General features: G+C 38.4%; 4 protein-coding genes across 7 annotated transcripts in view; 2 read left to right on the top strand and 2 right to left on the bottom strand.

Annotated features, from left to right (window-relative positions):
* The window catches only part of LOC106660181 (WASH complex subunit 2C), a 46,834-nt gene that overhangs the window by 26,237 nt on the left and 3,040 nt on the right, over positions 1 to 17,557 (bottom strand). Inside the window, exons 1-9 of one of the 2 annotated variants that reach the window (XM_014383056.2) lie at positions 5,991 to 6,294; positions 5,541 to 5,678; positions 5,267 to 5,455; positions 5,032 to 5,186; positions 4,598 to 4,961; positions 4,194 to 4,323; positions 3,805 to 3,993; positions 3,254 to 3,588; positions 391 to 857 (exon numbers count right to left, since the gene is read on the bottom strand). In XM_014383056.2, the coding sequence (XP_014238542.1) occupies positions 391 to 857; positions 3,254 to 3,588; positions 3,805 to 3,993; positions 4,194 to 4,323; positions 4,598 to 4,961; positions 5,032 to 5,186; positions 5,267 to 5,455; positions 5,541 to 5,678; positions 5,991 to 5,993 (1,970 nt within the window). In that variant the 5' untranslated portion in view covers positions 5,994 to 6,294. Of the gene's footprint in view, positions 1 to 390; positions 858 to 3,253; positions 3,589 to 3,804; positions 3,994 to 4,193; positions 4,324 to 4,597; positions 4,962 to 5,031; positions 5,187 to 5,266; positions 5,456 to 5,540; positions 5,679 to 5,990; positions 6,295 to 17,557 lie in introns of those variants that run through there. The other variant, XM_023459323.1, reaches the window with a different exon arrangement.
* Positions 6,936 to 10,442, top strand: LOC106660219 (BTB/POZ domain-containing protein 2-like). 2 transcript variants are annotated; one of them, XM_014383141.2, is made up of 5 exons: positions 6,936 to 7,052; positions 7,685 to 7,815; positions 7,887 to 8,682; positions 8,790 to 9,353; positions 9,444 to 10,442. In XM_014383141.2, exons 1-5 carry the CDS (start codon positions 7,041 to 7,043, stop codon positions 9,609 to 9,611), a joined length of 1,671 nt encoding a protein of 556 aa, XP_014238627.1. In that variant the 5' UTR covers positions 6,936 to 7,040; the 3' UTR covers positions 9,612 to 10,442. The 2 variants fall into 2 exon arrangements, with proteins under 2 accessions (XP_014238627.1, XP_014238626.1); XM_014383140.2 differs by having other exon boundaries at positions 6,938 to 7,308.
* Positions 10,471 to 14,494, bottom strand: LOC106660218 (protein O-mannosyltransferase 1). Its single transcript, XM_014383139.2, has 7 exons — positions 14,008 to 14,494; positions 13,102 to 13,316; positions 12,722 to 13,023; positions 12,470 to 12,644; positions 11,306 to 12,395; positions 10,942 to 11,243; positions 10,471 to 10,854 (listed from the first exon to the last, which is right to left on the bottom strand). Exons 1-7 carry the CDS (start codon positions 14,194 to 14,196, stop codon positions 10,671 to 10,673), a joined length of 2,457 nt encoding a protein of 818 aa, XP_014238625.1. The 5' UTR covers positions 14,197 to 14,494; the 3' UTR covers positions 10,471 to 10,670.
* LOC106660122 (YY1-associated factor 2) lies at positions 14,828 to 16,677 on the top strand. 2 transcript variants are annotated; one of them, XM_014382968.2, is made up of 3 exons: positions 14,828 to 15,301; positions 15,598 to 16,105; positions 16,191 to 16,677. In XM_014382968.2, exons 2-3 carry the CDS (start codon positions 15,929 to 15,931, stop codon positions 16,506 to 16,508), a joined length of 495 nt encoding a protein of 164 aa, XP_014238454.1. In that variant the 5' UTR covers positions 14,828 to 15,301; positions 15,598 to 15,928; the 3' UTR covers positions 16,509 to 16,677. The 2 variants fall into 2 exon arrangements, with proteins under 2 accessions (XP_014238454.1, XP_014238453.1); XM_014382967.2 differs by having other exon boundaries at positions 14,831 to 15,301; positions 15,598 to 16,111.

The raw sequence follows: 17,557 nt of genomic DNA, 5'->3' as shown, positions 1-17,557 counted from the left end.
AAATATATTATCGACGTTTCGCGTTTCGATGCATTTTATACGTATTATGTGGGGAAAATCAAACGACACAAATTTCACTGATGGAAACATCCGCGAACGAATACATCGCGAGAGCAGGAAAACAACTTCTCTCTCTCTCTCTCTCTCTCTCTCTCTCTGTTTCTCTGTCTGCACGCGTGCGGTTATCGATGTCATGTATCCATTGCAGTTGTGACATTTCCGATGAGTCACGAGCGAGCGCGCGCGAATGCGTTTACAAACAAAAACTCAAGAACCTCGCGAGAATTCGCTCGAAACGATGAATGGAGCGAGTATAAGTACATCGCTTCTGCCGCGAGTGGTACATATATCGAATTACGTAAAATAGGCAACGATTCGATGATTACTAACCCGAGGCTCGATCCCGCCGAGTCCATGCTCGGCTGCGTGATGAAGACCCCGCTGCTGCTGTTGTTCCCGCTGACCTGAGTCGCGTTGTTGCCCAGGGCCGAGTTGCCGATGCTACTGTTGCTGCCGCTGCCACCCCCCAGCTGTGCTTCGACGAGGGACGACGACTGAAACGCGCTCGAGCCGGCGCCGACTGCCCCGCTGTTGTTGTTGCTGCCGATTCTGCGACTCGTGGCGTTATTATCGGTGGACGATGCAGCCGCGTTGTTGCTGATGCTGCTGCCGATCGCGGATGCACTCGTCGAGCCGGCCGGCGGCGTTGGCGTGGATGCAGCAGCAACAGCAGCTTCGTCCTCGTTGTTCGAGCTCGACGACGACGACGACGACGACGACGACGACGCTCGTCGAGGAAATTTCGACGACGCGAGGATGTCGACTTGGCCGAATATCGATACGCCACCGATGGGTTTCTGAAATTACGAAATCGATGGATAGAGTGCGCAGTTCAGTACGATACGTTAAATGTACATAATACAAAAACTTTACGAAATCGAAGTTTTAATTTCTTATTTTTCCGTAATAATGTATCATTGATAAAAAAAAACTGTTCAATATTCATTACGCATTAGATACATATTTTTATTTTTTTATAAGTGATATAGTAATTATTTCAACAACTTTTTCAACATGATTTATAGATATTATTTTTTACTCAAATTTAAGCTATTTTCGAGAAAACTGGCAAAAAGAATATGATTTGTGTCCGTCCTGTTATTTACGTCGTGTGCCGCATTCACGACCTTCGTGTTTGCCCAGCTCGGTGTTTCGCCACGCATCTCAAAATTAATATACACTACACAAAGGACTGTGCGGAGCTTATCGCGCATTAGACTTTGGGCATAGTTTTTCAAAGTATAGCGAGCAGTGAGCACGGCACAGTATACCACGGTATTTTCTTATTTAGTCATGTTTGGTTAGTTCGATACGTGAAATCATCAATTAGAGAGATTACTTGTTAACGAATTCCAAGTAAAAAAAATGTATTCCAAGGGTTTATTTAACTGTGTAGTCAGGTAGTTTTCATTTTATTAGAATGGAATTAAAAATATATTTCATTGAAATACTTGATCTTATTGGATGCATTTCAGAATAAAAGAGGAGCTTCCTGATGTGTGGCTTAATAACCATTGTGAATTGATGGACGAGAAACCCGATCTTAAAAGCCTTCAACTCTTACCACTTCCCGGAGAAAATTCCGTAAGTGTTGATACTTTTTAGTAATTCGTATTGTGATTTTTAACTCGATGTAAATTTTAACTTATTTTTAATTTTTCGACAGACCTTAAAAAATGTGACGTAAACTATAAAAGTAAACTTGATGATGAAGTAGAAATAGTTTGTGAATGTGAAGACGTCAAGCCTAACATTAATTCAGTAGTAGTAAAGAAAATTGACGATGTTTCTCAAAATCACTTGCGAAATGTGAAGAATAATGATGATTATAAAACTGAAAACATAATCAAAGTAGAACCCATGGTTAAAGTGAAACAAGAAATAATGGGTGACGCTGACGGAGAATCAAATTTGAATTTAGATTCTAAACTTGTCAAGCAGAATAAAAAAAGAAGAATGAAAAAAAGCTTAACAACGATCATAACCTGAAAGTACACATCAGAGGATTGCCAAAGCACGGCAATAAAATACACTCATGTAATGTATGTGGAAAGACATTTTCACAAAACAGTAATCTGAAAACCCACATCGATGCAAAGCACAATGGTATCACATATGCATGTAATATTTGTGGAAAAAAATTAACAAGTAAGAGTAATCTTAAAATACACATCGATGCGATTCACAATGGTGTCACACATACTTGCGATAGATGCGGCAAGACATTTTCACAAAAAGTTAATTTGAAAAATCACATCGATTCAGTACATAATGGTCTCACTTATAAATGCGATATATGCGGCAAGACATTTTCACGAAAAAGTTATGTCAAGACCCACATCAATTCGGACCATAATGGTATTAATACGCATGCATGTGGCATATGCGGAAAGAAATCGGTAAATAAGAGCGATCTCAAGAGACACATCAATGCGATACATAATAAAATCACTCATCCATGTGATATGTGCGAAAAGAAGTTCTCATTTAAAAATAATCTTTATAAACATATAAATTCAACGCACCTCTTAAAAAAAGTCATTTTCACAAAATTTTAATCTGAGAAACTCAGTGCACAATGGTGTTAAATATGCATGTGATGAATGCGGAAAAAAATTCTTATATAAGAGTTACCTGAAAAAACACATTACTGTGATGCATAATGGTGTTGGGCATGGATGTGATATTTGAGGAAAGAAGTTCTTAGACAATGATACTCTCAAAAAACACATTGATTCGGTGCACAATGGTGCCACACACGTATGTGATATATTATGTCAAGAGACAAGACATTCACCCATAAGTATCATTTGTAACACCACATAGATTCGGCCATAATAAAGTCACATATAGATGTGATAAATGCGGAAAGAAATTCTAAAATAAAAATAATCACAAAAATCACATCGATTTTGGTGCATAAGGTATCCCGAATATGTAAGATACATGTCGACGAAAATTCTCAGCAAAGTGTAATCTCAAAACTCACATTGATTTGGCGTATCACTAACGCATAATAACTTAAAGAATGCATAAAATTGCATCGAATGGCTTCAAAACTATTTACGCTATGTAGCACATGAATTTTTCATAAGAAGACAATATAATAAAATCAAAATACCAGAGACACCTCTCAACGAGACCCAAATATTTTGAAATTTTTTACCCATGTGTACGCACCCTTTATACATACCTTTTTTGTAACTGTCGATGGGGAAGATTCGACAGGCGCTTTCGGCTGTTTCGAAACAGCTCCGAATAAATCGTCATCGTCTTCATCATCGTCGAATAATCCCTTTGCACGGTCATTTGTTTCCGGCGTACTTGTTGCCATTGCATTAATATTTTGTACATTTTCAACTTTGAGATTCTTGTTTTTCATGGTGGCCGATGTGGCCACTTTAGACGAAGTAGCACCAGCAGATGAAAATATGTTTTTCGACGATTTACCAGAAAATATATCGTCCGAATCGTCTGATTCATCGGCGTCTCCAAACAAATCATCTATGTTCGATTTCGGAGCCGAAGCTGTAACAAATATGTGTGAAAATCATTAGTACACATCATCACGCGTACACGCTTTGCATTTGAATATAGATCTATTCGAATTACAGATTTTATATCTTAGGAAAATTATATATAATCTATAATAAAATTATAGATTCAAATCGATAATAGGTAGCGCGTCAAAATGTTGATACACCAGTTGAAATGATTTACATAAAGTGAAAGGACGTCACGTACATACAACACTGAGTGGAGGTGGTTCTTCACTGCTAGGAAACACGTTGGGTGCATGTGGTTTCATCAACGGTTTTGTATTTCTCCAATCATCGTCGAGTCTTTCATCCGGATATAGTTTATTTGCTTCATTGAATAAATTATCTGATTTTGAAGTGAAAATGCCGGACTCTTCGCGAAAGGGAGGTTCACCTAATAAAAAAGAAACGGCTAATAAAGTAAGGGTTTACTTATCTTTCTTCTATTAGTTTTAAATATAACCATAAAAATACCACTACAAAATTAGTACAGTAAATGCATACTTACAAATTACAATGTAATAATTGTTTATAATTAAAGAAATACTTGCAAATAAAAAATAGAAATTAATAACTATAATTATTATATTTTACCTTTTGAATTTCTTATTATCTGTTCTTTTGATTCATGTTCTGACATATTCTTAGAAGATGGTGCTACATTTGTCAATCTTTTAGCCAATTCTTCTGCAAAGCTGGGTGTTTTAATATTAACATTTTGATTCTGAAAAATTGAAAATTTTCAAAGAAATATTTTAATTGTAAACAATATTTATCAATTAAATACAATTAAGTGTGTAATTATTCTGTAAATCAAATATAAACGTTTAAAAAATGTTTCAAGAATTATAAGAGAATTGAAGAATTAAAAAAAAAGAAACAACATAACTTTCAAAAGTACATTGAGCACAAATAATGAAAACTGATTTGACTAAATAAAATCCATATTATACTGTCACTGATGATTCTTTGAAAAGAAATGAAATAAAAAGCTTTACCTTAGACAGTATGCTTGATGGAGTTGTAGGTTCCGTATCAGGACTGAGAGTATCTTGACTTCTTGCATACAATCTTCCTTTATCAATATTTTTAATACTACTACTCTCGATGTTATAATCATTTGATTCACTTGAAGTAGATGATAACCTTCTACTACTTAAATCTGTTCTTATTGTGGAACTTAAAGCACGCATTCCTGATATATTTTTATTTTCAGAATCACTTTCTGACTCCTCTTCATTTTGATCAGATTCACTACTGCTAGTTTCTAAACCAACTTTTTTTGATGCTTCCCACTTCTCAGAACCAATAACATAAGGTAATGGTCTGTGTTGATAGGGATCTTTTTGTTTCCATATGACACTAAAAATTTAATTTTTTTAATTTCATTATAATCACCAAAGATCACAAGTGTTTTTATAATCGTACACACCTTGGTAAAGATTCATCTTCATCTTCACTATCGCTAGCTTCAACTTCTAATTTTTCATAATACTTATCCATTATTTTCAACCCTTCATCTATACTTTTAAATATGTCAACAAGAGAATCTGGGGCATTTGATTCAGCTTGAACTGTTTTAGCACCCTAAAATATAAGTAAATTGTGATTTAAATCAAACCTATTATAAAAGTAGATTTAAATATTATTAATCTGTGAAAATTTACTTCAGAATTTTGTTCTGCAACTTTTTCCAATTCAGGATTATCTTCTTGGATTACATTTTCTATGTATTGAGTATTAGCAAGAGAAAACGAAATATTGGTTAAATTATCTACAAATATTCCTGTTTGAGTGAGATCAGAATTTAATTTATCAATTGCATTTCTTGTTTCATCAGCTTTATTATGCATTTTCTGAAATTATGTAAAATTTAATCAACCATACTGTTTTAAGATTCTGAATTATGACAATTTTAAGATAATGATAAATTTAATGTACCTCTGCAAATAGTTCTAAATGCTTTAAAAGACCAACATCAGCTGCAAGACTCCAATTTCCTCGGTTATCTCGCATTTCTTCTGTGCTCCAAGCGTGATCCCAAGATTTACTTGGTTCATCTGATTTTGGTGAACCCTCCTGTTGATAAAAAAATTATTCTTTATTCATTGTACAATAAAGGTTTTGTTTTTAAATAGTCAATGATATTTCTATCCCTAATAGAACTCAATATTGGAATATGCAATATAATAAACATACATTTAATAAATAAGTGAAACATACATAGAGAGTTGTATACACCTACAAGCTTGAATTATCAAAAAGAAAATACACAAATATCAACAAATATTTTAAAATAATGAGTGTATTTGAATTAGGTGATTAAAAATCTTAGCTCAACTTTGCAAGTTATATAAATATAAGCATATTAATAGAAATTGACAAACTTACCATATTAAGGCATCAATTTCAACAGACGACAGTTTCGATTTTACACAACTATTTTTCGAAGGCCACTAAATCGACACTTGTATACATATTTTTCTTCAGACAGACTTCGAAAAAGCTAGGAACCCTTTGATTAATCGCACTCTCGACATCATTATCAATGCAACAACAGATTCCGAGTCGAAAAAATGACTCGGTTAATGCTACGTTGTTGACGATATTATAAATAAAAAAAAACAACCACTTGCAACGACTTGTGACTGCCAGCGATGTTAGTGTGTTGCTATTTTGCCAAATATGCTGCTGCTGGTGCGAATTCATGCGCGTGCGCCATCTTTTGCAAATCCTCCAAGTTTGCGAACCGCGAAAGGGGAGAAAAGTTTTATTTACATGCAGGATTGATTGGAACATTATGTTTAATGGCAAAATCGACAATTCAAATTGAACATTAGATAAGAATGGATTTTTCAAAAAATTAATTCGTCAATTTTTCATCAAATCAAGACCAATTTAATGCGGAATTTTAGTTAAGGCTGCAAGTAAATTATACCATCAATTAGTTGAATGGAGCATCTGATTTTTACTCATTACACACTAATCTGATTGATTTTCAAATTTGAATTTCGAGAAAAATTTTACAGAGCAAACTGTATGTGACATTGAAAAGGAGCTTGTGTTATGCGCGTATCAACTCTCACATCCCCTCCACTGACTCCACTTTTCCGCGCATACACACACAGACTCATTCTTGTATACACTCTTGCAAGCCAAAGATACAAGCGCATTGAGCAATAAGCTCTTTAAATCGGCGTCATATACCCTCAACAACAGTGAACAGTTGCCGCCATCATCGCGTCGCCTCGCACACGGCACAAGGCTTCGTGCGCAGCGGGGCCCACTAGCGACATTTAACCTGTTCACCTCTCTCGGGAATCTTCAAGCTGTCAAAAGCCACCGTATAGTACGAAAAAGTCGCGTCGTCTGTTTATCTATACTCATTGCTGCGTATATTTCTAAACGTATACAGGATAGAATGATCACTTCCAACCGCCAATGTCCAATGTAGTAAGTACCGAACCGTCTCTGGCCCAAGGTTTCTCTGCGTACTCTCCTGCGCTGCCCTTTTTTCGTGCGAGTGTGCGTGCACAAAGTGTCCGCGCCCGCGAGTTGCAATATGAGCAACGGCAATAGTAAGATATCGAGTAACTGGCTCGCCAAGTGGCAGAAAAGCCAGGAAAAATGGGACTCGGAAAGACTAAAGGCGACGATGAAGCGAAAGGAGAGAGACGTTTCAATTGAATGCGACTCGCGAACCGCATGTGTAGGTATCTCTTCTTGTGCAGTGCTCGCGTCAAAATTTTGCGCGCTTCTGCAATTCTCTCTCTTTCTCGCTCTCTTTCTCCTCATCTCACTCACTTTCTCAGTCGGCATGCAAGCTGCTTATGTTGTATTTTTAGAAGCAAAAACCGAGTCATCTTTGCAGCTTTAGGGATCTTCGCAGCATTCGCGGAATACTGCGACTTACTGAGCTGAGAAAATTTTAGTGCACTCTTTGAGGCTATTATTTTCTGTGGTAGCTATGTACTTGTTGTTTTTCCTAGAACATTTAATCCATTTCTATATTACTTTTTCATTCATAACAAAGATGTAAGCAAAATGAGTTGAAGCATGGAGTCCTAATTAATTTTTGATTTCAGAACGAGCTGGAAGACTTGGACATTAGAGCCAGCAAGAGACCCAGGTCAGAAATGGTTCTACCTTGCGACTGGCAGGTTACCACGCAAAAGATAGCTCAGCGTGGCCAGTATCTACTAGAGACAGGACAATGGTAAGTTATAAGCTCCATTTATGTATTTTCATTGAGTAAGGCATTATGATATTAAATATAATATATTCAAGGTCGGATTGCAAGTTTATCGTCGGTCAAGAACCTCATCAACAAATCATAGAAGGACACAAAGTATTCTTGGCCATGTCCAGCCCTGTGTTTGAAGCCATGTTTTATGGAGCAATGGCTGAAAAGAATGATCCTATTCCAATACGAGATGTACAACCAGAAGCTTTTAAAGCACTGATGGAGTACATATACACTGATCGGGTTGATTTAGGATCTTTTGAATTGGCTTGTGAATTATGTTATTGCGCCAAGAAATATATGTTACCATTTTTAGTAGAAGAATGTACAAAATTTTTATGGTCTGATTTATCACTCAAAAAAGCTTGCAGGGCATATGAGTTTGCTAAATTATTTGAAGAGCCTATTTTGATGGATAAATGCATGCAAATTATTTGCTCCAAAACTGATGAAGTATTGAAAGAATCAAGTTGGGAAGAGGTAGAACAGGGAACTGTACTTACACTGCTTGATCAAGAAGAACTTTATGTTAGCTCTGAAACTGTTTTATTTAATGCACTTGAGCGATGGGCCAAAGCTGAATGCAATAGAAAATCATTAGATTCTTCTGATCCTAAAGCATTAAGATCTGTTATTGGAAATGCATTAACCAAAATACGTTTTCTCAATTTGACTCCTAAAGAATTTGCAGAAGGTCCTGGAAAGTCTGCGTTATTAATGCAAGAAGAAGCATTTTCTATCCTGATGAATATATCTTCTCCTAATAGCAAAGTACAAATGCCTGAAGGTTTTTCCATGAATAAAGTTTCAAGATCTAAGGCAAAATCAGATTCTGACAGGGTAAGTATTTTATTTCAACGAATGGAGATTGTGACAGTGACATTGTACATAATTATTTAGTAAAATACAATTTACATAAAAAAACTAACTTTTTTAAAATATTTCAGGCTTTTACTCCAGTAAGTATTGGTCCACTTGGCGTAGGTGCATATGCATCGCCAATTTATCCACCACCCAGCAATTTGATTATGCCAGTTAGACGATCTTTTTCAATGGAATGTCCACACAATTCAGCTTCACCAGCACTTTTCGTACCCGACACAAATTTTCAAGAGGAGAACAGAGAGGTTCAAAATCGAGAATCCCAAGAAGTCCCAAATGAGATTCTTATTACAAATATACGAGACCGACCAAAATTTTACTGTCTACGCTCCACTCTTAGTAGAAACGCTCAAGATTGCCGGAATTACGATGTTATGGATTCATCAGTCACATTCACTGTCGACAGAAATATTTTTATTCTTGGTGTGCAAGTTCCGTCTCAACTTTGGTCAACAGGTGATGGTGAACTTTATGATTTTGCTGATGTGACATATACAGAGGTCCTTTATGCACACCTTCTTGATTCTGATGGCACAAGATTAACATACACACATTATACAACAAAAGCTCATTTCAGAGACTCAGTAGAAATTTCATTTAACCGACCAGTATATATTCAAAAGAATAAGGTATTATTATCATATTATTGGACAAGAACAATTCATTTATATAATTTTTGTAAGTTGTTTTTAAAAAATATTTTCCGTTTTTTATTGCAGCTCTACAAAGTTGGAGTTGTTTTTAACAAACCTGGCTGGTATCCAAATAATATTTGTGCTCAGAGAATTAATTGTGAAAACATCTCTTTTACATACAATATAGGCGTTAATGGTATCGATTATGTAAGAGATGGTCTTATAAGATCAATTGTTTTTACATATAGATAAAATAGGTAAACAATAGTATATTTTGTACCGAGGAAAGTAAAATAAAAATTGAAAAATCGTATGTACATTATGAATAACGTACGATTTTAGAATTGGTTTTTTTACTTTTCAAGCGGTTTATTCGATTTTTTGTGTTTCCTTCAGGGGAGAGAGAATATTTTATTCGGTCTTTAGACCCAAAATTTTTTTTTGTCTGCAGTAACACATAAAATTACATCAAAACAAATGTATATTGAAATTGTCTATCAATTGCCAAAAGTTCTGTGCAAAATTTTAAAATGAGACATTACTATTTGTACTTTATATGAAAGACTGTTTTAAAAATGTCAGGTTGCGATATTGCTCTTTTCAGTTGTTATTAGATATTTATTAGCATAATGTTTTGTATGAACTTGTGTAATTATAAATATCTCCAATTACCGTAAAGTCGGTATTTTTCGTATGGCTGTTAGTAGTTGCAGTCATCGGAAAATATGAAATCCGCAAAAAATTTGAAACTGCACAATTAACTTTTTAACGTATCGACTAATCTCGCTGAATAATTATAGGTGCTTTCTCATGACATTATGTAGACATTTTATAATTAGCTATACTTCAATGCATTGTCGCATGGATTGAAGTGTACGATCACGTTGAACTTGAAGTACTGTTAACAATCGTATTCATAAATACTTTCTATTTATAAATACGTCTAAGTTTGGAGTAGTTTTAAATTTTCAAATGTAAGTGTATATATTAATTTTGATTTTAGTTTGCAACATTGAACAAAATGTTGAGTATTAACAGTAATCTCATTTTTAATTAAAAAATAATATTTTATTTTGCAATTGAGACATGATACTTTTTTTTTATTTATACCCACCCGTACCCTCATTTTCAAAACATTTAATCAGCGCGTAACAGTATTTAAAAATATTTCGTAAAATATACTATACAACTGCATAGAATAAATTCTCTTATCAGTCTATATCATTTACAACTTCATTTTCATTAACAAGTCTTATAAAATGCTATGTAAAAAATTAGAATTAGAAAGTTTAAAACTATATTGTCACGAGTTCATTTCTTGTGAATGATAAAGTCCCACTCGTCGCTCCACCTAAGCTTGAGTATTTCTTTCGACGTTAGAGGAGTAACGCCGTAATTGAGCACGGAGAATTTCTTGAATACGTAGACGCAGTATCCGAGCCAGAATAAAATTGTCACAAGGCACAGGTGTGAAAATATCTTTGAACAACGCGTCCTGAAAAACAACCACACCTCGCGCATCAGTATCTAAATTTATCCGAAATCGAAGGTGCGAATGAATAATAAAAAACGCTTCTATTACCTTATAAAATTGTAGATATGGTCAGCCACAGCTGCTGTCAATAGGACTTTGAAAACAAAGGCCGGCAAGTAATGATGCAAGAACATGGTACGCTCGACGAAGAAAAACGGCAAGTAGTGCATCAAGTAGCCCACGAACAAGACCTCGCCGTAGGACACGAAACGCGCCCATTCTCTCTCCGTCAAGTCGTAGCACAGTCGTCTTCTACGCATGATGTAGAAGACGAAGAGGCAAAAATAGAGAGCTACGGCAATGGTAGCCGAGTACCAAATAGCCACGTTACCAAGAAGATGAACTTGAGCCTGTTGAAACAAAAAAAGAATCAGAGCTTCGAGCTTTGAAGTTTGAAAAATGTAAAACTTACGTTGTTCTTGGGCGAGACCCAGTAGGCGATGCCCCTCGTTGTGAACGGCCACTCGATCGGACTGCTCGAGTACATGTGGGTCGTCTGGGAGTCGACGCCGCCCAGCAGCATCTTGGTCTGCAGCTCGACGAACTTCTCCCAGAAGCTGAGCCGGGTCTCCTGCAGCGGTATCATCTCGGCGTTGAGCAGCTCGCGCTCGCGGTCCTTCTGGTCCTCGTTCTTGGTGTAGCGGTGCTCCTCGACGTTCCAGATGGCGTCGATCTGGTCGGTCATGCGGTCGGCCACCACCTCGTGCTGATTGAAGCCCCAGTCGGGCAGCTGCTTGCCGCTGAACTTGAGGGCCGACGTCGTGTTGAGGTGGATCAGTCGCACCTGCGACTTGATGGCGTGCCAGACGTCGCCGCTGACCTCGCGACTGACGATCTCGACGCGCCACAAGTTCTGCGCGGGCATCGAGACGTTGTAGTCGACGTAGCAGGAGACCTCCTGGCACTGGGGCGTCATTGGGGCGGCGACGTCGTGCGAGTTGAGGGCCCGACTGGTGATGCCGTGCACCAGCTGGATGACGTCGCCGTGCTTGATGGGCTGGCTCGGCGCCGACACGACGAGGTCGTCGATCTCGGGCCGCTTGACGATCCACCAGTTGTTGACGTCCTTGAAGGAGTAGCAGGTGACCTGCTGCTGGTGCGAGCTGCCGCGCTTGTCCGGGTAGCGCAGCGGATAGACGAAGTCGTGGCTGTGCAGCCAGCAGGCCCGGCCGTGGGTGTGGCGCAGAGTGATCTGCGAGCCGTGCGTCACCTCGATCGGCTGACCCTTGGTGATGCTGGCGAGGCCGCCCTCGAGGCTGGCCTGGAAGGCGCTCGTCATCGCGAAGTCGTGCGGACCGGCCTTGGTGAGGCTGCTCAGGTGCACGTAGAACACCCCGAGGTACACCGCAGTCATGACGCTGCCGATGGTGAGGACGCGCGCAGCGAGGTGGTAGTACAGCTTGAGGCTCGAAACGCCCTGCTTGCGAGGAATCAGCGACCAGTAGTCCCGAATTATCAGGTACAGAGCCAACGAGAGGGTGTAAAAGCCGATGTACTTTACGCTGTAGAGATACAATTTTTGGATTTGGTACGGATAGTTTTTTTTTTTTTTGGATGTGTCGGTGTATTTTATTACCAGAGTGCACAGGTCAAGCTGAATATTCCGGTCGCGAGCCAGAACCACCAGGCCAGCGAGCCGGGCTCCTTCATGACTTTTCTGAATCTCAGCACGCACAAGAGTCCGAAGAGCGCAAACTGTATCAGGATGCTCTCCATCAGGACGAATCTCGATTGCGTCAGCAGTGCGTTATCTGAAAAATGCACGGACGTTGTGATATATTTATTAATCTAGAAATCAATTGGAGTATCGATACCGATCTCGTCTTACCGAACAGCAAGAGCAACGCCGATGCTGCGGCGGCGGCCTGGCTCAGACCCACCTCCAGAGCCAGATGATAGGCGGTGGGTATTATGAGGCTGCCGCACAACGCGGGTATGAACCTGAGCGCGTAGATCGGCACCGAGTCGTCGTAGGGCGAGCCGATCCGGTCGAACTTGAACTGGCCGTCGAAGCCGGCGAGATAGGCCGCGGCGGCGATCAGCTGCTTGCCCAGCGGCGGATGCGAGTCGAAGAAGAACGTCTTCTTCAGGTACAGGCTCACGTATTTGCCGTAGTGCAGCTCGTCGAATCTGCGTCGAGACATGGGGTTATTATTATGAATAAATCGATAAAGGTACGTGCTTGGGAGGGTTTTTGTTGCCACTCACACTATGCTCGCGGGTTCCGCTAGACGATAAAATCGCGTCAAAATTCCTCCTACGAATAGCAATACTGTCACGAGGTCTATTTCGAAGTTGATTTTGATTTTTGGAAGGAATCCACTTTCCTCCTGAGAGTCGACTGTTTTGACCATATCCAAAGTCGTTTTCGTCCTCTCTTCTGCATTTTCAGTTCGTGCCGACGACTCGTCCGCTTTTTTCGCCTATCGATTGAATTAATGATTTAAGAATTTTCCTTATAAAATGTTTATTCGATAAATCGGCTTGAAAACCATAAAGAGAAAAGATAAAGTAGAAAGCAAATTAATCGCCACCAGCGATATTCAACAGAAATCAGTAGAATTCATTCGTTCCACTTTTTTTGCGGTCTCGAAATTCACGGATAATTTACATTCGTATTGTACACGAGGCAGGCATTCGTGTCTATAATCATCTTATAGATGCAAAAGTTTGCCGCAAAGAAAGAAAAAAATCGTTAGATCGACACGATAGGTCAATAAAGCATATCGACCTGGTATCGTTAAAAACGTAAAATTAAAATTCAAAAATCGTAAGATATTCCGTATGAAAGGAAACGTTATTACTTGATGAATACGCAAATAGTTATCAGATATACAGCTCGACTAATCGACATTACTTTCGTACCGATAACAAATCATATTCAAAAGCGAGTAGCTCGTTCTCGTGCCTTCTTTTAATTTTTCATTCATAATTTTTCGAAGCCGCGAAAAAAAGCAGCGATGCTCGTTGCCGCAACAAAAATAAAAAAAAACCTGTTGCACTGTTATTTGTTTGATATCTCGGTAACACCTGTTGCCGTTTAAATGTCACCCGAAACACTCTCCGAGGTAAGAAAAAAAATTGTTTTGAAAAAAAAAGAACAACATATCGTACGTGTGTCTGTTCGTTCGACCTATTCTTGGCACTATCGTTTTTTATGCCATTTCGTCGAACTTTCTCCCTGTCGATGAACTCGGCAGCAGAGAAGTCAGCCGTCGTAGCAGCAGCAGCAGCAGCAGCCTGTCTAGCTTCACCTCTGGCCTTGTTACTGGCATCGTTGTTGTTTCTCTTTCTCACTTCCATTTTTTGTTATTTTTGTTGTTGTTGTTCTCACTCAAGTCATAACACTCGCGATATAATACACAACATATTTTTATTTACAGTGAATCGAGGCGAAAACGCCAGGCAAATTACATTCTGCTACTGGCATGTGTGTGCTGGCACTTGGCGCGACGCGATAACTGCACGACATGAAGCTCGGCCAGCCGCGCGTTGACGTGCGCTCGACTCCGCGCACACAACGTATAGTTAGCTGTTATATCGTGTATGGGTATATGTACACGAACTTTGCATGTGAGTGTGTATGTGTGTGCGAGTACTACACAGGTTTAACGGTATATAATGTGCGCGCCGCCGCGCGGCAGCATATCCCGAGTCCCGACCGGTCATACGACGAGCTACAGCAGCCTACACAGCTATATAGCCTATAATAGCTGCTTTGCTCCGGAGTTTCGGAGCTCTCGAGTCTCGATCCCGAGCTCCCGCGAGTCGTCGACGCTCCGCGGCTGCTTGCGGCTACAGCCACTGCTCGAGCCCATGGCGCTTGATGCCTGCTTCTTTTCTCTCTCGTCTTCCCTTTCTCTCTCTCTCTCCATGCCTACTCCGGACTCGGTGTAATATATATAAGCTATATAAGCTACACGCTTATAATACTTTATAAACGTCGTATATACATCCGACGTGCTTGTGTGTGCGTGTATGAGCGAAGCAATATGTAAGTCTGCGATTTATAAATGTGCGGTGTGTGATACACATACAAACTTAGCGCAGTAGCGCACGGCATGGATGAGGAGCAGCAATAGCTCGTACTCAGCAGCAGCAGGCCAGCGTCTGTCATCTAAGCGCTCGTCGTCGATCGTCGTCGTCGCTGAAAGTCGGGGGACTTTCATTGCACTGCAGCGTGCTTATTATAACATATACAGCGTAATACAAAAGTTGCACTCGCAGCAGCAGCAGTGCAATCGCAACAGTGTAATAATACAGCCGAGTGATCACGATCAGCAGAGCAGCTTTCGTTTCCCCCAGGTCGAGTTGTCGTCGTGTCGGGTCGGATCGACCCGAGAAAGATCCAAGCCTACCCCGAGTCGAGAGCAACGCAACGCGACGATGAGGAGCGTCGTCGCATTGGGTCAGTGCAATTGCATTTTATGCGGTAATTACAGACTCGAGCTGCGAGGCTTGCGAGATCGAAACAAATTGCCTATCATGTAATACGTGTGACCGTGTGTTTAACTGTTTATATGTAGCTACTCCGGCTTAGCTACTTGTGTCTATTGTTGACGCTATGTTATAGCGTTGTTTTAACGTTCGCTCGCTGCTCGATGTTGTACTTTAGCACTTGGCTGTTTGATTGAAGCAAAAGATATTGAAGCGCTTTTCAACGTACAATGATCCTTGCAATAACGTGATTTTTCTCAATTACAGATCTCAACTGAATAATGCTGAATCAACGTCATTTATACCACCTACTGCAAGTAGGTGTTGGCTTGATTGGCCAGAATGATTTACATCAGAGACATTTATTTTCCAGTTGATGCTTTTGATATGACTTTGTAGCATTTTTTGTAAGCTTATATCGCTTAGTTCATAGTTGTAGTAGTTGGAGGAGGTGCACTGCCTCTTTGGAGAAATATTTTACTGCTGATAAAGGAAAGATAAAAAGAAACCTTCTATGAGGCTGGGGCTTGATCTTTTGCACGAGCCAGTTCTCACTTGAGGTGGAGGAAATTTTTTTCAAGGCTAATTCCAATGAACAATGAACCATTCCGGAAGCGGTAAACGTCAAGCCAAAGTTTTAGAAGAAAACTACTGGGATTGTAGTGTTTGTACTTATCGTAATACAGCAGAAGCATTCAAGTGCCTAATGTGTGACGTACGCAAAGGTACCTCCACGCGGAAACCGCGTATCAACCCTCAACTGGTCGCCCAGCAGGTAAAGGCATGTCTCAACAGTTTCTTTCATCAAAAATCATGGCATCAACCTTCAATATTATTAATCTGAATCTTTTGAATTTTAGACCAAAACAATTAAGAAGGAGCCAGGCAGTGGTGGCACATCAACAGCAAGTAGTGGTATTGGTAAAGATGGCAGATTAAAGTCTAAACGTAAATCTCGTCATCCTCCAAGACTGAAGAATATTGATCGAAGTACGGCCCAGAGTAATGAAGTTACAGTTAACAATGTAACTGTCATTATTACTGAATATAAGCCCAAAGTGAAAAAATCAACAAGTAGCGAGCAGTCTGGTATATCCAGTAGTGCTTCATCTGAAAATGGTAGTCAGCATGATTCTAATCAAGATTCAAGGAGTCTTGATATTGGCACTGATGCCTGATTTGTGAAATAGTGTGATTCAGAGACACTCTATAACAGAGTTGATCACTAGTGTTTGTACATTGTTTCGACACAGCTCAAAGTGAATTATGACAGACATTTTTATAAAAATCAATCATTTTTATAGGTAGCGTCAGACATTTTTTTAAATCATGGTGTGTATTACAATATTTTTCATATTAACAAATTTTTAATCATTCTGTAGTATTTAAAAGAATTTTTATAAATATTTAAATTATAATTCTGATTTTTACTTTATAAATAAAAATATTGAATAATGAATTTAATATGGAATTAGTTATGGTTCAAAATTATTGTAAATCTTCTAATTTTTTAACTGGGTTATATATTTAAGAAAATTAATCATGAATGAACTAGATTCCTTGAATTTAAATTTGAGCAGCTCCAACTAATTAAAATCATCAGAGTAATTAAATTTGGCTTCAATAACTCATTAGGTATTTTAAATATCTAGAAACATAAGTTTTAATTTTATTAGATAAAATAGTTCTTAATTTAATTCTTGTATTGTAATATTGAATAAAATGCATAAGAAAATCTTAGATCTTTAATAGACATATACCGAAAAATCGTCTTGTATACTACATTTTTACAATTGTTGTATTCGCCTGTTTTAAGAAAAAAAATGTAATAGATTATATGACAATTGTCTCCCATTCAACTGCATAAATGTTTTATAGTCTATCGAAATTCATAGCCTTTATTTACAGAAAACTTTGCCAACAGCATTTAATTTTTAAATAAATAAAGATAAAGATTAATAGAAATAGATTTGATTTATGTTTGAAAGCAACCTTTGTATGTAATAAGAAAAGGTGTTATATTTTGTTAATTTCAAGCTTCTTTCAGAAACAAAATGAACCGAAAATTTTCCGAAATTACTGTCTTTACTTTGTTAATAATTGTTTACATAATTTTTTTTGTCACTGCCAAAATTACCATTTGATTTTAACTTGTCTCAAAAATATTGTAATATTTTTATATAAATTGTAATTTATGTAATATATTATTTAAAGAATCTTGAGATAT

The sequence above is a fragment of the Trichogramma pretiosum genome, unplaced genomic scaffold, assembly GCF_000599845.2.
Source record: "Trichogramma pretiosum strain Unisexual culture from Peru unplaced genomic scaffold, Tpre_2.0 scaffold44, whole genome shotgun sequence".
In the NCBI taxonomy this organism is placed as follows: domain Eukaryota; kingdom Metazoa; phylum Arthropoda; class Insecta; order Hymenoptera; family Trichogrammatidae; genus Trichogramma; species Trichogramma pretiosum.
The sequence above is the reverse complement of the archived record's forward strand: the minus strand, read 5'-3'. Positions and strand labels throughout refer to the sequence as shown.